Source organism: Onychostruthus taczanowskii, unplaced genomic scaffold, assembly GCF_017590055.1.
Source record: "Onychostruthus taczanowskii isolate IOZ18803 unplaced genomic scaffold, ASM1759005v1 scaffold14, whole genome shotgun sequence".
Classification (NCBI taxonomy): Eukaryota; Metazoa; Chordata; class Aves; order Passeriformes; family Passeridae; genus Onychostruthus; species Onychostruthus taczanowskii.
Genome location: NW_024498573.1, coordinates 15,733,048 through 15,753,249, shown reverse-complemented (window position 1 = coordinate 15,753,249; position 20,202 = coordinate 15,733,048). Strand labels below are relative to the sequence as shown.

Genomic DNA, 20,202 nt, shown 5'->3' with positions numbered 1-20,202 from the left:
CGTACACTTGAAGAAGAAACTTCTTGACTGGATCTTCTGTTGGAGACTGGTCCCCAATGCAAGCCCATCCTTCACTCTAAGAGGTTACATTGCCCCTCTCCTGCTCTGCTCCTCAGCCTTCACAAGAGCTCTGTGTTACTGTCCACCACTGCCTTAACACATGGCTAAATCCCATACTAGAGCTCTGATTTCTTTGCTTACTCAGCAGTAAAACACACAAGCACACACAGGCACAGCAAACCTTACAGACTTACCACTGAAGTCACTTAAAAAAAAAAATTAATAGATTCTCCTCACAGAGCAATGACTGCTTAGATGTCAATAAATACCTGCTTCTGGACTGTCTGCATAGCAGAAACATTTACAGGACATGTAAAGCTAATTATGTTAACATGTGGCCCTATGATTGTAAGAATTAGTGGCATGCCCTTACGTCTTGATGCTTACTCTGGTATTTGGCATAGCTTTTCCTCCCTAGGCCACTGCCAAGAGATCCTAAAAAGCCAGAAGCTGCTGTGTGCCTGTCACAGCAAACCTCTGGTTCCACCAGCACATCATTCCCAAGGCAGCTGTGGGTGCAAAGAATTCCTGACCACCACTCTGCTCTGGGTAGGACGTGGACACTGCTGCTGAACTATCTCACACCCAGCTGAAATCTTTACTGATGCACAGAGATGGCAACATGCAAAATTTATTTTAGGTCACCTCAGCTATATTCAAGGTAGTGAAAAGCATCCTGTATTGCACTGAGAAGTAGCAGATAACTGGCAGTTAGGAATAATTATTTGCAACATTCTGCCTTCCTAACAGACTTCACTGCTGGAAGTCTCAAACACGGACGCCAGGAGGCTTCCTCATTGAAATGCAATGCAGTGATTCTGCCCAGTTTAACCAACTGTCACTTCCTCAAGCAGGCAGAACTTGATCCTCAGCTACTACACACTTCCAATCCTTGCAGCACCATGCACACCATCAGTCCAGCCAAGCCAAACCATTTGGGTGCCCACCTGCTGTAGATCTTCAAAACTTATGGCATTGTAATGGTATTTTTCACATTGGAAGATAGAAATGCATGCTTTATTTTAAGACTAAATTCATTTTGACTTCAGCACTCTCTAGAGCCCTAATAATGGCTATCAAACAGCATCAACTCAAGCTTTAAGGGAAGACATCTACGACAAGCCAAAACAAGAAGCTGAGACAGTGCAGTGCCTTTGTCTCCTCACAGCCTTTTTACCTGGAATAAACCTAAATTTCAAAGATTCTGTCTATAGATATGTATCTATATCTATCTCTTTTTCAGCTGCATTAGATAATCAAAATCAGGACAGAGAAAATGAAAGTTGGCCCAAAGTATCTTCATTACCTTCACAATGTGCTTTTCCCTTTTATTTGTATGAAGTGCACACCGATGTTTATTTTGTAATACCTAAGCCCAGTAAATTGTCTCCAAACACAATCCCCTTGCCTCTCTGCACTGTAGGGCTCACCACAGCATCTGCTCTTGTCACTGCTCCAGCCCTGAGGAATGTGGGAATTAGAACAATCAGGAAGAGGAAGAAAGGAGAACACCTCTGCCACATTTGGAAAGCCATTCCCTAAACCCCTGGGTGATGTGCTCTCCTGCTAATTCTGCTGGGATAGAAAGAATTCCTGAAGAGAATTTTCTGTGGCTTTGGGTAACAGATAGGAAAAGAGGGGGAAGTGAGAGTGTTACCCAAATCAGGCAGGAGTTTACACTGTCTGCACCTTTTCCACTGGGACTCAAGAAGGAGATGAGATTCCAGTCAACAATAATTATTTCCTTTCTAGACAAATCAATACTTCCAAGAGCAGAGCAGAGTCATCAGGAGTGTCTTGATGATCATTGGTATTTTTTAGTTCTTCCTTTTGAGTTCTCTGGTTTAAGCAATTCCAAGATCAGCTACTTAAGGGCTTTCTCCACATACAATTCTTCTTGGTTCACAAATATTCATGGTTATATTCATCACTAGGATAGTTATTTTGATGGTTTTTTTCTCAATGTTGCATGTTATTTAAACGTTCAGGAAGAAAATCTGTATTTTCAAAGTAAAGCTCCAACTTTTGAGTTCTTTAACAAGCCTCCCTCATCCATGACAACAGTGAATATTTAACAGAAATCTAAATATTATTCTAAACAAAATGATCTAGAGAAAGGGACTGTATTTTTTTGCGTCAAAACCCAGCACTTTGCTGATTTTCAAGACTGAACTTCTATTCCAGCAGTCACCAACATACCTGCCTCAAATAACCTTCCTGAAAACTCAACTAGGCCTCTTGTTTAAAGTAAACACCTAAAAATTGAACATCTTAGAGGAAACATTTCAGAGGGCTGCTATCAATGAAATAACCTGCTGCAATTGGGAAGGTTGGAATATTATTTTTTAAAGCAGTTTTAGAAAACCCAACAGAAGGGAAAATACAGAACAAGAACAAGCCCCATCTAGTCTGCACAGTGAGTCTCTAGATCTTTGAAGAGGCTGATGCCTTGTCCTTAGCATGTATCCTGAGGCTGCAGCTTACAAGCATTAAAGGCCAACCTCACCTGATGCCTGCCTGGCTCTATGCCCTCCAAAATTGTCTTTTTAAAGTCCTCCTGCTTGTCCTGCAGAAGGAGAAAGAAGAACTCACAGCTCCTTCTCTACAAAACATGTTAAGTTCATGGAACATGAACTTAAATTGGATGAGATCCACCAGCTGAAAACTGGTTTGCTGGCATGAGGCAGGCAAGAACAATGGTAAGACCAAGCAATGAAGCTCTCATGAGTTCAGACTCCTACCATGAGCCATTCAGATCCACAAAGAGAGCACAAAGGTCAGACACAGCATCTTTGTTCCAGACAAGATGGATTTTTGTTCACTACTGGCAAAACAAAGAATTTCATTGTACCTTGCACCATCCAGAGAATGCAACAACCAAAAAGTGTTGACTACAAAAATGAGCTTCACTTGTCCTACCACACTTTATTTACACAAGACTAAGGGCCAAGTCTAAAAAAAAGCAGAAATCCCTGACCTTCCCCTGATGGTTCAAAAACCAGTAGGGAGAAACATCACAGCACCTTGGATTCCTCACTGTAACAGCAACACAGCAACCTCCAGAGTTGTGAATTCAAATTCCAGAAGACTGGCTGCTTTTGTAGATGTTTAAATGGTGTCTCATACACAATGCATAAACCCACAGTCTGTCACACACATCAAGGAAAGAGAGCTTTTAATTTAGGAGCCACGTTAGTGTGAGGGATGCTATCACCTGAAGGCAAAACAATGATCCCTGCCATGACAGAAACATGTCTGCAAAAGCATTGTGTCAGAGGAGAAGAATTAAGAGGTAGTCTGGCATGCTGGGGTTTTTTACAATTAGAATTATGTGGATGCCAGGTAGCCAGTTTTAGTCTTCTAAGCAAAGCAAGATGTGGAATCTTAACAAGTACAGAAGAGTTTTGGGTAGATCCTGACAGTGTAAAATGAGAAAAATACAAGGATGAAGCTGTCCTCATGGGTTCTCTTCCACCTCTTAATTTCTGCATAAAAGCTCCCATACATCTTGTACGAGAAAGGTAAATTCCATCACTAAATCAACTTCTATGTAGTACAGCCTCATGTGCAGCTGCAAGAGGGTTCAGGTTAAACTGGGTTAAAAAATCCCAATTTAAAACTCTTTTCTGTATTTCCCAATTGAGAAAAGCTGAGATGATCTCACTGTCCAAAAAGGAATATCTCTCTTTTGTTTGCAGCTACACTGAAACAGACAAAGATGCAACCCCCTTGTCAGGAGCAGAGCTGCCTTCAAAAGGGACACCAGAATCTTCTTTAATCCAGGTGTGATTCTACATCAAGAGGAAGCAGGCATTCAAAATGGTCCTTTTAGATTATTGAAAGGTAAGCAGCTTAAAAGCAGGCTATCACCTCTCATTAAATATCACCAATGCTTGTTCTTATTGTGAGATTTACAGTCCTGGTTCCTGTGGGAACATTTATGTACCTCCCACGTCTTACCTTACACAACCCTTGAGATGAAGGTAACTGCTGGGAAAGATACAGAGAAAAAATAGGAAAGCAAAAGAAAAAGAAAAGAAATCTTATAGGAAAAAATATCCTTTCACCTTTGAAATTAGACAACCCTTGCCACACTGGTAAATAGATGTATTACTGAAGTGCTGGATATTTTTTCCTGAAGTTACAAAACCATATTTCTGCTTTCAAAAAATGCTTTTATCAATCTGTATTTCAGAGTTCCAATCTCCAAACCTTTACTCACATAGATCACAAAACCTAAACTAGCTGTTCTGTCCCCATAAAAGTTGCAAACAAGTAAAATTTACATTTGATCCAGTGGTAGCAGCTCAAGCTGAGACCTGGGAAGTCCCTGCTCCTGGAGGGGATGGGGGAACTAGAATGTAACTATGGCACAGATGGGATCACAGGCTGAAGGCTTCAGATGTGGCTCAGATTCAGTCATCCATACATTTGGCAAAAGCGAGCTGATTTCAAAATGCATACATTAACAAAAAAAGGTGCAGGCCTGCCAGCTAGTTTTGCTACAGATTTTGACAGGCTAACTCTGTAAGGACATGGAAAAGATCCCTTGAAGAAGGGCATCAGAAAAGCACAGAAGAATTGTTAACACTCCAGACTTCATGAACAATTAGTCACAAGGAGACAAATCCATTGAACTGAGAGGATTGAGCAGATCTCCAGCAGACAGAAGGGCACCCTGACACTGCTCATTTCTAGCACTACTTGTCACTGCAGAGCTTTAAGGAAAAATTAACCACTAACTAAAGAAAGTTCATCCCAGCCATCACGTTTTTAAATTCTCCTGGTGCTTACAAAGCCACATTGCTTATCGAATGTGACAGAGCTTTCAAGATCTCCAGTGGTTTCTGAACTGAATGACATATTTGATATCTAGGCCACAGGATCAGTCCCTGGGTAGCATCAGTTCCTGTTTCCACTCACCAGAACAACACCTGTTTGAGCTGAGATGTGGTGGTAATGGTCACCCCCAATTCAGACAAACCTCTATGGGGACTAAAATCACTTTTCATAAAACAATCACAGAATGATCTGGGTTGAACAGAACTTTCCAAGACCATCCCATCCAATATTCCTGCCAAAATCCCATAACCCCCCCAATAATATGGTTTTCCTCCCTGATAAGAACAAATTAAGCAGAACATTACTGACATTACTGCAGAAGAATTAATAAGCCCTAAAAAAAAGTAAAGTCTCAAAGAAGACTGGAAATATTATTCCCAATTACAGCATTAGTTTATTTATATTTCTAAATAAAACCCCAAAGACTTCATTAATGACTGAAATTTAAGTAACTTCATTAGCATGCTGATTTATCAGGTTCAATGAAAATTTTTCTGACATTCTTAATTTTTTAGAAGGAACAAAAATTTCAGAATAACCAAACAAAACCCAAACCCACCCCCCAAGCAAAATAAAACACAGAGCAGTGAGTACATAGTGGGGAAAAAAAGGAGCATACTCCTCCTGGGCAACCAAAACAACAATTTTTTCATCTTGAGCCTTGTTTGACATAAGGTTCCTAAACACCTTTGGAAGACTAAAGTATCTATTGTTTTCACTAATTATAAGTCAAATGTTCTATCCCTGTAGCTGGTGAAGAGGCAGTTTTGGGTCTCCCAACAGCTTAGTTTACATTACAGAAAATGAACATGGGAAAAGCAATGTGCTAAACCCAAGAGTTAGAAGAAAGAAAGAGATCAGATTATGCTGATCATTTAAAAGGCATTGCTTTGTTTGGGGTTTTTGTGTAGTAATTTGCACAAGTTAAGAGACTAAGAGTGTTCAGCGACCAACACTGACACACAGAAGCAGGAGTTCCTATACTAAAACATTTTAAATTCAGAGCAGATTACTCATAAGCACTTCTATTTTGTAGACCAAACAGAATATGTAGGCTCTAATAAAAGCTTCCTTCACGCATTTTTACAGAGCCATATATGAATTTCAATTCCTAAACTCATCACTCTAAGCACACAGGCTTGGTCTTAGGTCTTAGAGCTTGAAACCAAAGCATTTTGCCCACAAGATGCAGCAGAAGCCTTACCAGATCAGCACCAGCCTGAAGCAACACATCTGCCACATCTGTGTGTCCATTTTCACAGGCATAGGTCAAAGCTGTATCTCCCGTGGCTGTAGTGGCATGAACATTAGCTCCTACAAACACAACATTTTTTTCATATTGGACGTGTCTTTATCAAGTATTTCACATCAAATAAACATAAAAATCTCTGACAGCAGCTACAGCCTACTGAGCAACAGCCTCCACAGTCCCAGAGCATTGCTCTCATGGCAAAAATTGCTCTCATAGTGAAAGTACTCCAAGGAGAGGGGGTAAGCCCAGGCTTGGAAAAAGCATGACTGACAATCTCAGCAGTTAAATCTATAGGCTCTCGTACTCCTGCAGTCCCTCTACAGCAAAAAGGATTTCAGTTCTTGCATCAAGTAAAAGGGAATCCAGACAGTTTTGCAGACTGTCCATTTGACTCAGAGCTGTATGCCAACGGAAACCAGATAAAATGCCCATCACTGAATTAGTGTTAATACAACAAACCCATACACTTTCACAAATCTCCCTTCTTTCCTGCTCTTTAAAATAATTTGCTTTAAAACTATTTTGTTGAAATAATTTTTCTAGCTTCATATACACCAGCTCTCTGAAAACTACACGACTCTTGATATGCAACACATTATTCTTAAAAAAAGAAATGCCAATGTGATTAGCCATTTTCTTATTTTTAAGGTGTGAGGTATAATTAGAGACTCCCTGATGCCAAAACAAGGCTCCTTAATCAACTTTCTACACTATCAGCAGTGAAGTGCAGGCAGCGAGCGTTCCAAGGGAGCTGGTGACAGGTGTCACATGCTGGTGTCACTGCACCAAGTGGCACAGTTGTTACTGTCCCTCGATGAGCAGGGAGCTTCACTTTCTAAAATTACAAATCCAGCCAATTTTATGCTTATTCTTAGAGCATACAAATAAATCACCTTCCACAACAAGGAAGATATCCCAAATACAGCTCTTTTTTTTATTATTTTAGGCAGAACACTTTAGACTCTACCAACTTTATAAACTGAAAGATGAACATCAAAGCATCATTTTACCTCAAACTCCAGCAAGATTTAATTTTTGCTACTGTACAATGTAGCAGTAAAGCTCATTTATCACAGAAATTCAGCACATTCCAGAATTTGTCTTGCACACTACTTCCCAGCACACCATTCCTAAAGAACTGGTTATTCAGGGAGACTGAATGCAGATAACCAGGCTTAGTCAAAGCTGGAGTAGCAAGCAAAACCAAGCCTTATCTGTATTAAAATTCTGTCCTAGATGCAGATAGCTGGAAACAATGTTTCTAATGAATGTGGATGCTTTCTAGATGTGGAACAGGATCACCTGCTCCAGGAGGCTCTTTCCTCTTTAACAGTATCAAACAATCCTGAGGTGCAACATCTGCTTTGTCCTTCTTGCTAAGTTGTCTGCGGATATTATTTCTTATTACAACACTGCCACTTATGAAAAGCCCAGGCATCTTCCCAATCATACAAAACATATCAAGTCCATAGTATCTGTGGGCTTAATCACTTGCTCTTAACACATACCTGCTGCCAGCAAGTACTTCACCAGTTCAAGATGACCCTCTTGAGCAGCTTCCATCAAAGGTGTTGAGCAACCAAGCTCTATATCAGCTCCTGCCTTAATAAGGAAGTCAGCGACTTCAGAGAAGCCTCCACAGCAGGCCAGGGTCAGGGCTGTCTCCTGCGTTTCTTCTGTCTGTGCGTTAATATTTGCCCCTGGGAAACAAAACAGCCATCACTGACACTGGCTGGGGAGGTGAATGCTCATCACCCCCACAGCAGTTTGGGTGTTTGAGCTCTGCTCTGTGGGTACAGCAGTGAGCAGTAGCAGCCTCACGCTACATCAGAGCGACCTGCACAGGACACCTGTTTGCCATGGATCACACAGTGTCCTTCTGAGCGCTCCATTGCCACGGGATCTCACCTTGTGCCAGCAGCAAGGCCACCATCTCTTCGTGGCCTTCCCGGGCAGCTTCCATCAGAGGTGTGTAACCTTCATCATTAACCTCCTCCAAGTTGGCTCCTCGCTCGATCAGAAGCGCTGCCAGCTCCACGTGCCCGCCACAAGCAGCCAGGGTGAGCGGGGACTCGAAGGAATCTGCGGGCATGTTCACCTGGGCACCGCTGTCCAACAGCAGCCGTGCCACCTCCACGTGCCCGTCCTGCAAGAAAAGGCAACCCAGGCTCAGACAGAACTGGAGTCACTTCATGCTGTAGTTGCAACCACTATCACACTAGGCCTGAAGATTATCCTACAAAGACAGGGCTTTTTTACTTATCATGGTTTAATGGCAATACTTGGACCTAACCAACATTTAGGTTTCCACCTACACCTAAGTCAGGTTTAAATGCATGAGGAAAAAAGAGCTAGATATATGTTGGTGTTTATGTTTCTTGAGGTAAAAAGAATTATGGCACAAGACTTAATCTGCAGCACAATCTTTGGGACACAACATACTAGAGACAGCAAATGAGTGTCATAAGTAATAAACCCACTCCATGACTAAACCTCAAAACAAGCATATGAAGAAAAGATTTTCTTATTCTTTTTAGTAGTAGTTGATTCGTGACTTCTACAAACAAAAAAAAAACAAAAAAAAGCCCCAATTGGCAACTTCTAGACCCTGGAAAAGATACCTGAAAGAGAAACTGAAGTGGGGAACAATAAGGCAGGTAACAGGAAGAGAGAAGACTTGGAAAAACTCTTAAAGGTGACTGAAAAATACCCAGGGGTGAAGCCACAGAACAAGAGAATTAGGATTGCCAGAGCAGTCTGAGTCCTTACCAATCAAAGCACACAGATGTAACTGCCAGCTTCTCAAGAAAGTATTGTTAAACCTCTCAGTTACTTGAAATAAACCAAGTACCAAAAATTCGCATTTGACCAAAGGTGAGTTTGGCAGAGCCACAACATCAGCAAAAGGGGAAAGCTTGAACTGACAATGAAGCAGCTTGTAGGTAGCCTGAGATGGACAGCACTCAGGGGTGCACATTAAACACAGGCTGCTGTTCTCAGAGGTTGAGAAATCTAAAAGCTAACAGCCACCTCATTAGAGGCATTACCCAAAGTGTGGCACTGTCCCGACCAAAACAAACTCTGAGGCACTTACAAAAGAATTGGTGATCAGAGACCAGACATCTCAGCAACCTGTACCTGCTGCATTCCTTAGATGGAAAGAGATGAAGATTGGGAACAGTCACAACAATTTGGTGGAACAGCTCCCTTGTGCAAGGGTGCAGCCGAATGATAACAAAAAACAAATTCCTTGTTATGGAGTTGGGACTTCAAAGGCTCATCTTCCTTTCTGCTGCTTTCAAATGTCAATACACACTCTGTAATGTCAGAACACCTAGTCTGAAAGACCAAAGAGCTGAAAATACACAGGCAAACCTCACAACTCTCTTCCCCAAGTGAGCTGCTTCACAGCCTCCAAATTAAGCCAGCCCTTGGATTGTTTCACCAGGAAACTAAGAAAAAGCAAACAAAAAAACCCAACCTAAACAGAACAGTGGGGCTGATTAACCTTTAGTCCGCAGTCATGGTGCAATCTCCTTTAGGTGACAACATGCACCCACTGTCCTTCTGAATTCCTGACTGGCACCAGGCTCTCCTACAGGGAAGGCTATTCAAGGATACAATTACCAGCTCACTATCGGAAGACTTGGACACAGCTCCCCACGTTACACCCTGACCTTGGTCGCTTGCATCATCACCTCACAACTGCACTGCAAGAACACTTGATCCTCCAGCTCTCAGCAGACTGGAGGAACACTGCAGCCTATCTTCCAAGGATTACAGGCTACTGGGAAAAAAATCCGTTTCCCTCTTTTTGCTGTGCTTCCTATGGAAACAAGGCCCCTGTTCTTTCTTCAAATAAGTTCCCCAGCTTGAAGAAGAGAGAAAAGGTCATCCAAGGTCTGTACAGAAATGGTTACAGATATGCTTTGACACAATACCACACTCTTTATTAAGATGATGCTCTTGGATAGGGAAGTTTTTCCTCAATGGCTGCATTGAAATTATGTGGACAGTTGCTAGAGAACTAAGGACTACATTATTTTTCAAAATAAAATGGTAGGTCAAAAGAAAAACCTCACAACCTCATGTACAGAAACCTAGAAGAGAGCAAGCCATCTCTCCATGCAAAACACTTCCGGCAGTGACGAACAGACAATTGTAATGCATGAATCATCCAGCTCAGTGCACTTTTGGAAAGCTCATTCCACGACACACTGAGAGAGCTTATTTATAAAAACAGAGGTGGAAAACACACACACAAAAAAAAAAACAAAACAAAACCCCAAACTAGTGACTTGTACTACATCACTGCATTGCAGATTAGTCACCCTAAACTTCACACAGGGAGCATTTAAAACAACACATCATCCCCCCAAAATTAGAGTATTTTCTCTTTGTGAGCAGTTAGACTGAGAAGCTGGTGGGAGCTACAGTAAGCACCTTTTTACAATAACAACACACAAATTCACTTGCAGCCACCAAACAGCTTGCTATCCAAGGCTCACTCTATTTTATCACCTCTTGCATTCCTCTCTCCCCGAGGAGGGAGCAGTACAAACAAAGGTATTTACCATGCAGGCCTCCATCAGCGCCGTGTGCATCTCATCTGTTTTGTGCTCTTGATCAGCTCCAGCTTCAAGCAAAAAACGAACCATATCTAAATGGCCTTCAAATGAAACAGATCAAAATAAATAAGCATGCCACATCATCAACTTTTAGTAGTACAGACAATACACTTAATGAAATAGTTCAGATTTTCAGAGTGTGCTGTTAGAATCTTTACAAGTTACAATTGGCAAACATGGCTTTTTAAAGTACTCTTTAAAAAATGCCAATGCAAATGAGTCAGCAGCCTTCAGAAAGCCTTTCTCAAAGATACTGCTCAGCTGTGAGATGGAGACAGACCTGTCTAATTCGAGTTTACACAAGAAGCTTTCCTTGTGACTTCAAGCTACAAAACTGTGCTTATTCCCTATTGAACTGCACAGTGACAGATCATTTAAGAGTTCCAAGGCAGCACACAGCTGCCTTATTATCTTTTAGGGATGGGTCCATGTAGGTCTGAACTTAACTTTAAGCTTTTTAGTCACACTCACAGACATACTTTTGAGAACTAAGATACACACGTTCTCTGACGTTTTTAAAAGCTTCTACTGAGCAATACCAAAACTTGATTTCAACTCTATTACAGTTTCTGTCATTTTAGAAATTGTCCCTTCTAAGCTTTTAGCCTCTTGATGAGCATTCTTCTCTAAGGGAAGACTTAGTCTTACATAAACTGACAAGAAAAAAATCAACCATGTTGTCAAAGACAATGCAGGACATCTCTAGTGATTCAAGGTTTCACATTCCATGACTCAGTTAGGTTCTGGGTCGAAAGAAACAAGAACGACCCTCCAACACATTCAGGGGTACTATTACTGGCATTTGCCTATAAGGAACTACCATATGCTGTAGGAAATCCATGACAAATCCAGATGCAAGTCCTCAGATAGGTTATACATAGTATGTATCCTCAATCTTAACCACAGAGGCAAAGCCTAAAGATACTATGACAATAATCCACATCCTTCTTTTCTATTTATAGAAAAGCAATGGTTGGAAAGCAAACCATAGAAGCACAGTGGATTACCACTGCACTGTTACTTTACATAGAAGCTTTAAATAGCAAAAGAAATTAAGTCAAAAGTCCCTAAAAGTTCATCACACTTAAGAATTCATAGCATTCTCCCAAATTACACTGAAGGAGAAGAATCCAGTAATAATGGAGGCATTGTCTCCCCATCAGATATACAGAAACATACATTCCAACTTTGCATTTTCTGAAGAACCAACAGAGATGTTGTCAGAATTCACAGACAGTTGGTGAGGGAACTGAGAATGAAATAGGGAATGTGGTAGTGGGTAGGAGGAGAGAATGGTGGTGTCTCAAAGCACAAGTCTGGACACAGCCAGTTACAATTTTTCATCTGCAACATGTCAAACATGTCCACCACATCTGGACACAAACACAGAATTAATATCACTACACCACAGAAAAACATTTAGTGACATTTAGTTTAAAACCAAAATCCAGTTTTACAAAACTCTTAGGAAGACACTCAAAGTATTGCTGAAAGTTTTAGCCAGATAAATCCAAGCAAACAAATCCAAACAAAACTACAAAACAAGGCAAGAGACAGTACCTTTGTAGCATGCGAGCGTAAGTGCACTTTCTTTGAACTCGTTGGAGTGAGTGTTGATTCCTGCACCATATTCCAGCAATACTCTTGCAACCTCGACATGCCCTGCACTGGCTGCTTCCATCAGGGGGGTATGTCCATTCTCATTGTGGTCTTCTATGTTAGCACCAGCTTTCAGTAGCACCTTCACCACGTCCACAAAGCCCCCGGCACAGGCGTACGTGAGAGCTGTGTTCCCTGCAGAGGAGAGGTTGCATGAGAGCCCTTTCCATCGCCCACTCCTAACACGGGCAAGGAGATCAGTGCTAAGAGCTCCAACAAACCCAAGTACATCACCAGAAGCAGCCTTTCACCTCACAACAATGTTACTCCAGCCCATCATTCCAGACTGGGTATAAACCCCAAATAACTGCATTATTTGAAATGATGAAATACCATATATACTTCATATAACACTAATGAAAGCATTAATGTCAAGCCAGTATTACAAATCGGGATTTTTTCAGTTTGAATGTTACGTTTCCTACTTTACCACACAAAATTAGACCAAATAAACATGCACAAAAAGATCAGTGAGTAATTGTTACTGTAGAGTTGGGGAGTGATTTTTTTGTTTTGTCTTTCTTTTTTTTTTGCCTAAGAATGTATCCTGTAATTCCTTGAAAATCTTCTACTGGCTGGCTGAGAATAAATTTATAATTTAAAACTCTGGTACTGTAAGTGACAGACACTCACATATGGCTCATGTTTTAAATGCTAGTCAATGTTAAGGTAACTTAGCTTAAAATGGCTAAACAGAAAGATAAAAGAGTATCTCATAGCTTGGACATGACTTGTTTGAAAATTTGAACAAAGTTTAAATTCTATCTTAATAAACAGAATCCAACTGCAGGTTAATGCTGTCAGTGAGGTCAGTTAAGAACCAATAATATAGAGAACATTCAATGCACCCAAAAATTTTAACTCCTCTTTAGTAAAAAGGAACAGACAGAAATAACTGGTGTTGATGGGATGCGTCCCATGGTCACCTTACTGGGTAATTTTGGATTATACCAATGAGACAAGATAAACTTCATGTATTTTTCTTGTCCTCTAACAGCAGAGTGGTTTTTACAGGAACAGTGTTTTCCATTAGAATTTATATTAAAACCCATATTTAATAATGGCCAGTTAAGACTCCAAACACATTTGCTACAGATCTGGTCTGTTCCTAACAGTTCCTGTCACGTTTTCTTGTGAATGAAAGTGTTAGACAAAAACACAGATGTTCAGAAGAGCTGTGTGCCTTATGTGCCAGCCTTACTAAGTGTGCTCCTGCTCCCCAGTTACCTGTGGAGGACTGTGCATTGACATCTGCACAATGGACAAGGAGGAGTTTAACGATATCCACGTAGCCTCCACTGGCAGCTGCCATCAAGGGAGTGATGTCGCCTTTATTCCCTCGGTCTTCAACGTTGGCGTGCATGGCTAGAAGCACCTGGGGGAAAAGTTCACTACAGTGAGCAAATTGTAACATCAACCTTTTGGTTTTAGTTCAGTGGGGTTCGTGAGACTGCTTCCCCAGCCAGCTGCCACAGCCCCTCACACCCAGTGCCACCCCCAGGGCCATTCACAGTTACTGCCTGCCCTGGGCTCTGCTGCACAAAACCCTGAGTTTCCGCATTTGTTCATATTGAAGTTCCAGTGAAATATGGACATTTTCCAAAGTCACAGGGCAATTTACAGACCAGAATGACAGCACAGAAAATGTCACCTGCAATAGTAACCAGGGCACCCACAGATCAAGCTCACAGGTGAGAAGTTCTCTCCCTGTACTGTGTTTTGGCACCAAAATGTGAAGTTGGGCATTTCTGAGAACTATCACCTAAACATTTCAAAGCAGCTGCCCTCAGATACAGAAGCAATATAGCTCAAAATTAACAGGAATTAATGTACTGTTGATAAAAATGTGATTTAAAAAAACAATTGTATGACTGAGACATGAGCTTTTAGGAGGTAACCAGTTGTAGTATTTGGGTTTGCTGCTATTTTAGATACTCTTGCTGGGCAGAACAGCTGGACTGCATCTACAACAATGCCAGAAAAGTAGATACATCACAAAACAGGATTCATTCCTCAGATAAGTCCCTTTAACCTAAAGGCATATGTACTGCATTTTCCATTAAAGAAACCCAAACTATAACTGGAAACTCACAATAAGCAGTATTCACTGATACTGTGCTGAAATAACAAAACATTATAATAACCACAATAGCTAAAATCTTTACCTATCAAAGAAGCCCCTCAGACAACGGTTCACAAATGTTTAATTCTAACTATATTTGTTACTTACTTGTGCCAATTCATAATATCCTGCTGAGCAGGCCAAGCAAAGCAGACTCTCCCCTTCTTCAGTATGTTCATTTACGCTCCGTCCTTCATCCAGCAGCTTCCGGACAGCATTTACATCCCCATCGGAGCATGCTTCTGCCAAACTGCGACTGCAAAACCAGGTACCACACAGTCAGCTCAAAACACACCTGCAATAGCTGGGCAGCTTTCCTAGGCAAGGAGGAAGTCTTTAAGGAAAGACTCTTGACTTCAGTGCTAAGCTTTACTTGAAAATGCACCTTATATATATTTTAAGTTTATCTATATACATACACATTATTTCCACAGGTGAAATGGAGATGGATACTTTCCTTATTGTCTAAATTAGCTTGTTCTCATCAGTTGCTAATTTGAAATTTGCTCTCATACAGAGCAGATGCAGAGAGCTCTCAATGCTGTTGTTTGTGGTGTTTGCAAGAGAGGAGCAAACCTCTCTGATGCTATTCCCACTTTGGGGAATGCCAGATACACAGAGGCTGTGACCATGACAAACTGCTGACTGCAGGTGCCAAGGCAAATTCCTATTGCAGACAAAGTCAAAAAGTCAGCAGTCAAGTATCACAGCGACCACTAATATGAATACTCCAACCAGACAAACTTCTGTAACTAAGAGAGCAATCACCTACTCTTCTACAGCTAAGAACTTGAACTTTCCTGAAAAAGAACTCAACTCTTTGGTACACAGAAAGAGCAGCAGGTTAGAAAGTAACGTTTTTTGTACTTTCCTCTTGTCCAGTGAAGTCAATAACCTGATGGGACAGTAGTTACACCTTCAGATGCAATCTGCTTCTGCTAGCAGTAGAATAGCTCCACTACTAACTATAAAATGACCTGAATTTGAAATAAAATCCCATTCCATAGTTTGGGAACTAGGGGTGGTCAGTATGTACAATTAACTGAATTTGAAATAAAATCCCATTCCATAGCTGGGGAATTGGGGGTGGTCAGTACACAGAATTAACTGAATTTGATATAAAATCCTATTCCATAGCTGGAGAACCAGGGATGGTCAATACGCACAATTAACTGAATTTTAAATAAAATCCCATTCCATAGCTGGGGAACTGGGGGTAGTCAGTACATACAACTAAGTGAATTTGAAATACAATCCTATTCCATAGCTGGAGAACCAGGGTGGTCAGTATGCACAATTAACAGAATTTGAAATGAAATCTCATAGTAGGAGAACTAGAGGCAGTGAGACCATACACCCAAGTGAATTTGAAATAAAATCCTATAGTTGGAGAACCAGGGGTGGTCAGTAGTTACAATTAACAGAATTTGAAACAAAATCCCATAGTTGGAGAACCAGGGGTGGTCAGTAGTTACAATTAACAGAATTTGAAATCAAATCCCATAGTTGGAGAACCAGGGGTGGTCAGTACATACATAAAACCGGATTTGAAATAAAACCCCACAGTTGGAGAAGCAGAGGCAATCAGACCATACACCCAACTGGATTTGAAATAAAGCCCCACAGCTGGGGAACAGGGTGCTCAGCACGTACTTGTCCACCTGGCCGTTGCTGTGATTGTTCTCGGCTCTCATGCGCGTCAGCGCGGCGGCCGCCTCGTCCAGCGCGCAGCTGACGGACGACGTCAGTCTCCGGAGCACCTCGGGATCTGCGAAGGCTTTGCCATCGGCAGTGGACAATTTACCGATTCCTTCAGAGCACGTTCGTTCATCAGTCGGGTTAGTAGGAAAGTCACACGAAAGAAATGCAAAGACACTATTTTAGAGTTCAGCCACATGCACTATTAGTTAAAAATCATTTGCAAACATGCCAGATAATTAGCTACTTAAAACTAAACTATCTGCCAAGATTTGCCCAAGACCTGAATATTTCATTGACTACAATATAGCAGTAAAACCCCTGTATCTTCCAACTGACAGCTTTGTTACTTGTCCCGATGCCTCAACTCATACCTTTGAAGAACTTCAGCTCAAAAACCATCATACTGGGGTATTAAGGATAAATTCAGGCATCCAAGCCCAAAACCAGAAGTTTGGGAAACTGATATGATTTAATACTTTCTGAATGTGACAAATTTTTCAACTTAAAACACTTATTACCCCTTTCCCACCCAAAACAAAGCAGACTGAGTTCTAGTATATGTATACATACATATTTTTTTTAACAGAGTAGGAAAATCTTTAATGTTTATTAGTTTAAATTCCAGTAATTTACCACTCTAAACTGCCCAGATCTAGCTATAGGAACAAAAGTTAGGAAATGAAATTTCAAATATTTTAAGTATACTTGAAATCAATGCCTCTCCTTCACAGACATAACACAGTAGAAATGCTTAGTTTCTTTTTTTTTTTGTAACAGTTTCTTTGCTCAAGAACTCCACGCAGGTTTTACTCCTCATAGTTAAGCACAGCCTATTTAACATGTGGAAACAATCACTGCAGTGTGGGCAGGGCTTGTATCTTCAGCACAACACCTCCCGGCCACCCACAAAAAACCCCAGCAGTAAAACCCCTGTATCTTCCAACTGACAGCTTTGTTACTTGTCCCGATGCCTCAACTCATACCTTTGAAGAACTTCAGCTCAAAAACCATCATACTGGGGTATTAAGGATAAATTCAGGCATCCAAGCCCAAAACCAGAAGTTTGGGAAACTGATATGATTTAATACTTTCTGAATGTGACAAATTTTTCAACTTAAAACACTTATTACCCCTTTCCCACCCAAAACAAAGCAGACTGAGTTCTAGTATATGTATACATACATATTTTTTTTAACAGTAGGAAAATCTTTAATGTTTATTAGTTTAAATTCCAGTAATTTACCACTCTAAACTGCCCAGATCTAGCTATAGGAACAAAAGTTAGGAAATGAAATTGCAAATATTTTAAGTATACTTGAAATCAATGCCTCTCCTTCACAGACATAACACAGTAGAAATGCTTAGATTCAAGGAACTTTCTTAAAAGTTTCTTTTTTTTGGTAACAGTTTCTTTGCTCAAGAACTCCACGCAGGTTTTACTCCTCATAGTTAAGCACAGCCTATTTAACATGTGGAAACAATCACTGCAGTGTGGGCAGGGCTTGTATCTTCAGCACAACACCTCCCGGCCACCCACAAAAAACCCCAAACATAAATCAATCAATTTCATGTGCTACAAAAAAAAAATGGTCACTGGTTTATAGATCAGCCACCTTCACCAGTCATGAATCAGTAACTTTTCAATTCCTTAGCTGTTCAAAAGGGTCAAATTAGACAGAAACCTCTGGAAATAAGGCACACCATCCCTCAGAAGATTTCTATTTGGTATGTGCATATCTGCAGCTTGATTTACACCACAATGTAAATGTGTTTGATTTCCCACAACCCAGCTTGTAATTACTACAGAATAAATCGTATTTTAAGTTGAAGGTTGTCTTCAGACAACGTATTTCTCCAGTTTGAGAGCATCCAATTTGTGTCTTGATAATGTCAAAATCAATACTTACCAAATCACTCCACCCTGAATCTCTTTATGCCAGCACACACCAGGCACGCTGTGACCTTACCCTGCACAGCTGGTGCAGTGCTGCAAGTGCTGGCTGGCAGCACCGGAATGTGGTGCTGGACATGATGGAGAATCCCTCTCCTGCCACTGAGACAGACACCTCCCCTGGGGTGCAGCAGTTCACTTGGCTGATGGAAATGAGCAATGGAGGTTCAATGAGCTACTTGAGACACTTGTGTGCCTCCGCCCTGGCTCCAGCATCCCACATCTGGATTCCTTCAGCATTGGCAAGGGGCTACCAAAACCACTTATAACTAATTTATAACTAGCTGCCCACTCTGCAATGAAACTAGAAATCACACATCACATTGTCTGGGTTGGAAGCCTGGCTAGTCCAGAGCAATCAGAGCACAAAAATGAGGGGCCATGGACTCTTTGAGGCCACTGGCCACATGACCCCCTCCACCTCCAAACTGTTGAGGCCACCACCCCTGTGGCCATCGCTGTTAAATATAGCAAGGTTAATAAACAAGCCCCAAATGCCACAGCTCATGCCTTATGGATTCATGTGAACTGGATTTGCTGGTGGTGTCCAGGGGTTGGAAGTCCTGTCATCTCTACAGCTGGAGCAGGTGGGACAGTGGGGGACAGCCACTGCAAAACTGGGTCGGGATGTCAATTTACTTCCATATACACCAAGAAAGTGACAGCTTTTCCACAGCTCTGCTTCCCCAGGATGGCTCAGGGAGTAACTGCTGAGATGTTTACACAAGCTATTTCTGGTGGCAGCGCTGGCTTACGCTGCATTGCAGTGTACATAAAGCACTGCTGAAGGAAAGACAAAGAATTAAGTCTTCACAACTCAGCACTGAGGCCTCATCTGGGACTGCTGCAACCAAAGCTGAACACCGTGGTAAACAACATGGAAAAGTACTCAAGAGAAATCCACAGGACCCTGAGTAAAGGCTAAAAATGCACAGATTTAGCTTACAAGGAGCAACACAACTGCAGCTTCCCTCCACCTTAAAAAGGTCTAACTGAAGGAGCTGTTAACAGCTCTACTGTTGACAAAAGAAGTAGAAAATACAATGTCCATCCAAAAGAAACCTACCCAAAGAATTACCAAGACACCACCATCACACAACCCACACAAGCCAAAAGCCCAGGTGACCTGGCCATCTGCAACTACACTGGTTATCTCCATCATTTCAGCTCACCAAGGCAGTAGAACTGACAGGTTGTCTGGACAAGCAGGACCTACACTTGATACCTTCTCTGTTTTAAAAATTTGTTGTGGCATTCATATCTGGGATTTCTGAAGGCAGAAGTCACACCACAGATTTTCTGTGCCTGGTTAAGACAGAAAAACTTGACCCACTACAGCTCTCCTATTTCCAAGTATCTGTTTTCATGGATTTTACAGGTGGTCTCCTGGAGGACTCGCCAACCACAGGTCACTGACCCTTCCTTCTGGACTCTCAAAGCACACTTACAGCTCACTCCTGTTTCCAACTTTGTTCCAAAAAATGAGCTATAACCACATCAAGGCCTTTCAGAGGGTTAAGTAGAAGGTGCCTTTTATTTACCTCACCAGCTAGAGCTCAACCCAGGTGCCATCCCCAGCTCTTAATTTCGTATTTTTATATTTCACATGCCAAAACTAATCAACAGCCACAGAAGGCATCAGAGCTGACATTTGTTTGGCTGGCTGGAGTCAACGAGAGACAGGCTACAAGAATTACCACTGCAGACACACATTCATTCACCCCCCTATTGCAATTATACTCAATAATTTACTATATAATAACAATCTGAAGTTTTTATTTTGCTATGATTTAGGATGCCTATGCCAGAATCTCAATGCTGTAATGCTCATGTGTCTTTTAGTCTCTAATTTACTTAATTTTGTGCCCAAACCACTTGTTCTTGTGTCACTCTCATACACCCAGGGACTCCAGCAGTCTGATTTAAGTACAGGATCTTGGCCAAAATTGTTCTTGCTTCCTCCCATCCAATAAATACTGAAAGCATC

At 41.4% G+C, this 20,202-nt stretch overlaps 1 protein-coding gene across 1 annotated transcript in view; it reads right to left on the bottom strand.

Annotated features, from left to right (window-relative positions):
- The window catches only part of LOC121332440 (ankyrin repeat and KH domain-containing protein 1-like), an 88,859-nt gene that overhangs the window by 47,923 nt on the left and 20,734 nt on the right, over positions 1 to 20,202 (bottom strand). Inside the window, exons 3-10 of the mRNA XM_041397894.1 lie at positions 16,217 to 16,373; positions 14,672 to 14,819; positions 13,669 to 13,816; positions 12,343 to 12,576; positions 10,729 to 10,823; positions 8,063 to 8,300; positions 7,663 to 7,854; positions 6,107 to 6,216 (exon numbers count right to left, since the gene is read on the bottom strand). Coding sequence (XP_041253828.1) covers positions 6,107 to 6,216; positions 7,663 to 7,854; positions 8,063 to 8,300; positions 10,729 to 10,823; positions 12,343 to 12,576; positions 13,669 to 13,816; positions 14,672 to 14,819; positions 16,217 to 16,373 — 1,322 coding nt within the window. The remainder of the gene's footprint in view (positions 1 to 6,106; positions 6,217 to 7,662; positions 7,855 to 8,062; positions 8,301 to 10,728; positions 10,824 to 12,342; positions 12,577 to 13,668; positions 13,817 to 14,671; positions 14,820 to 16,216; positions 16,374 to 20,202) is intronic.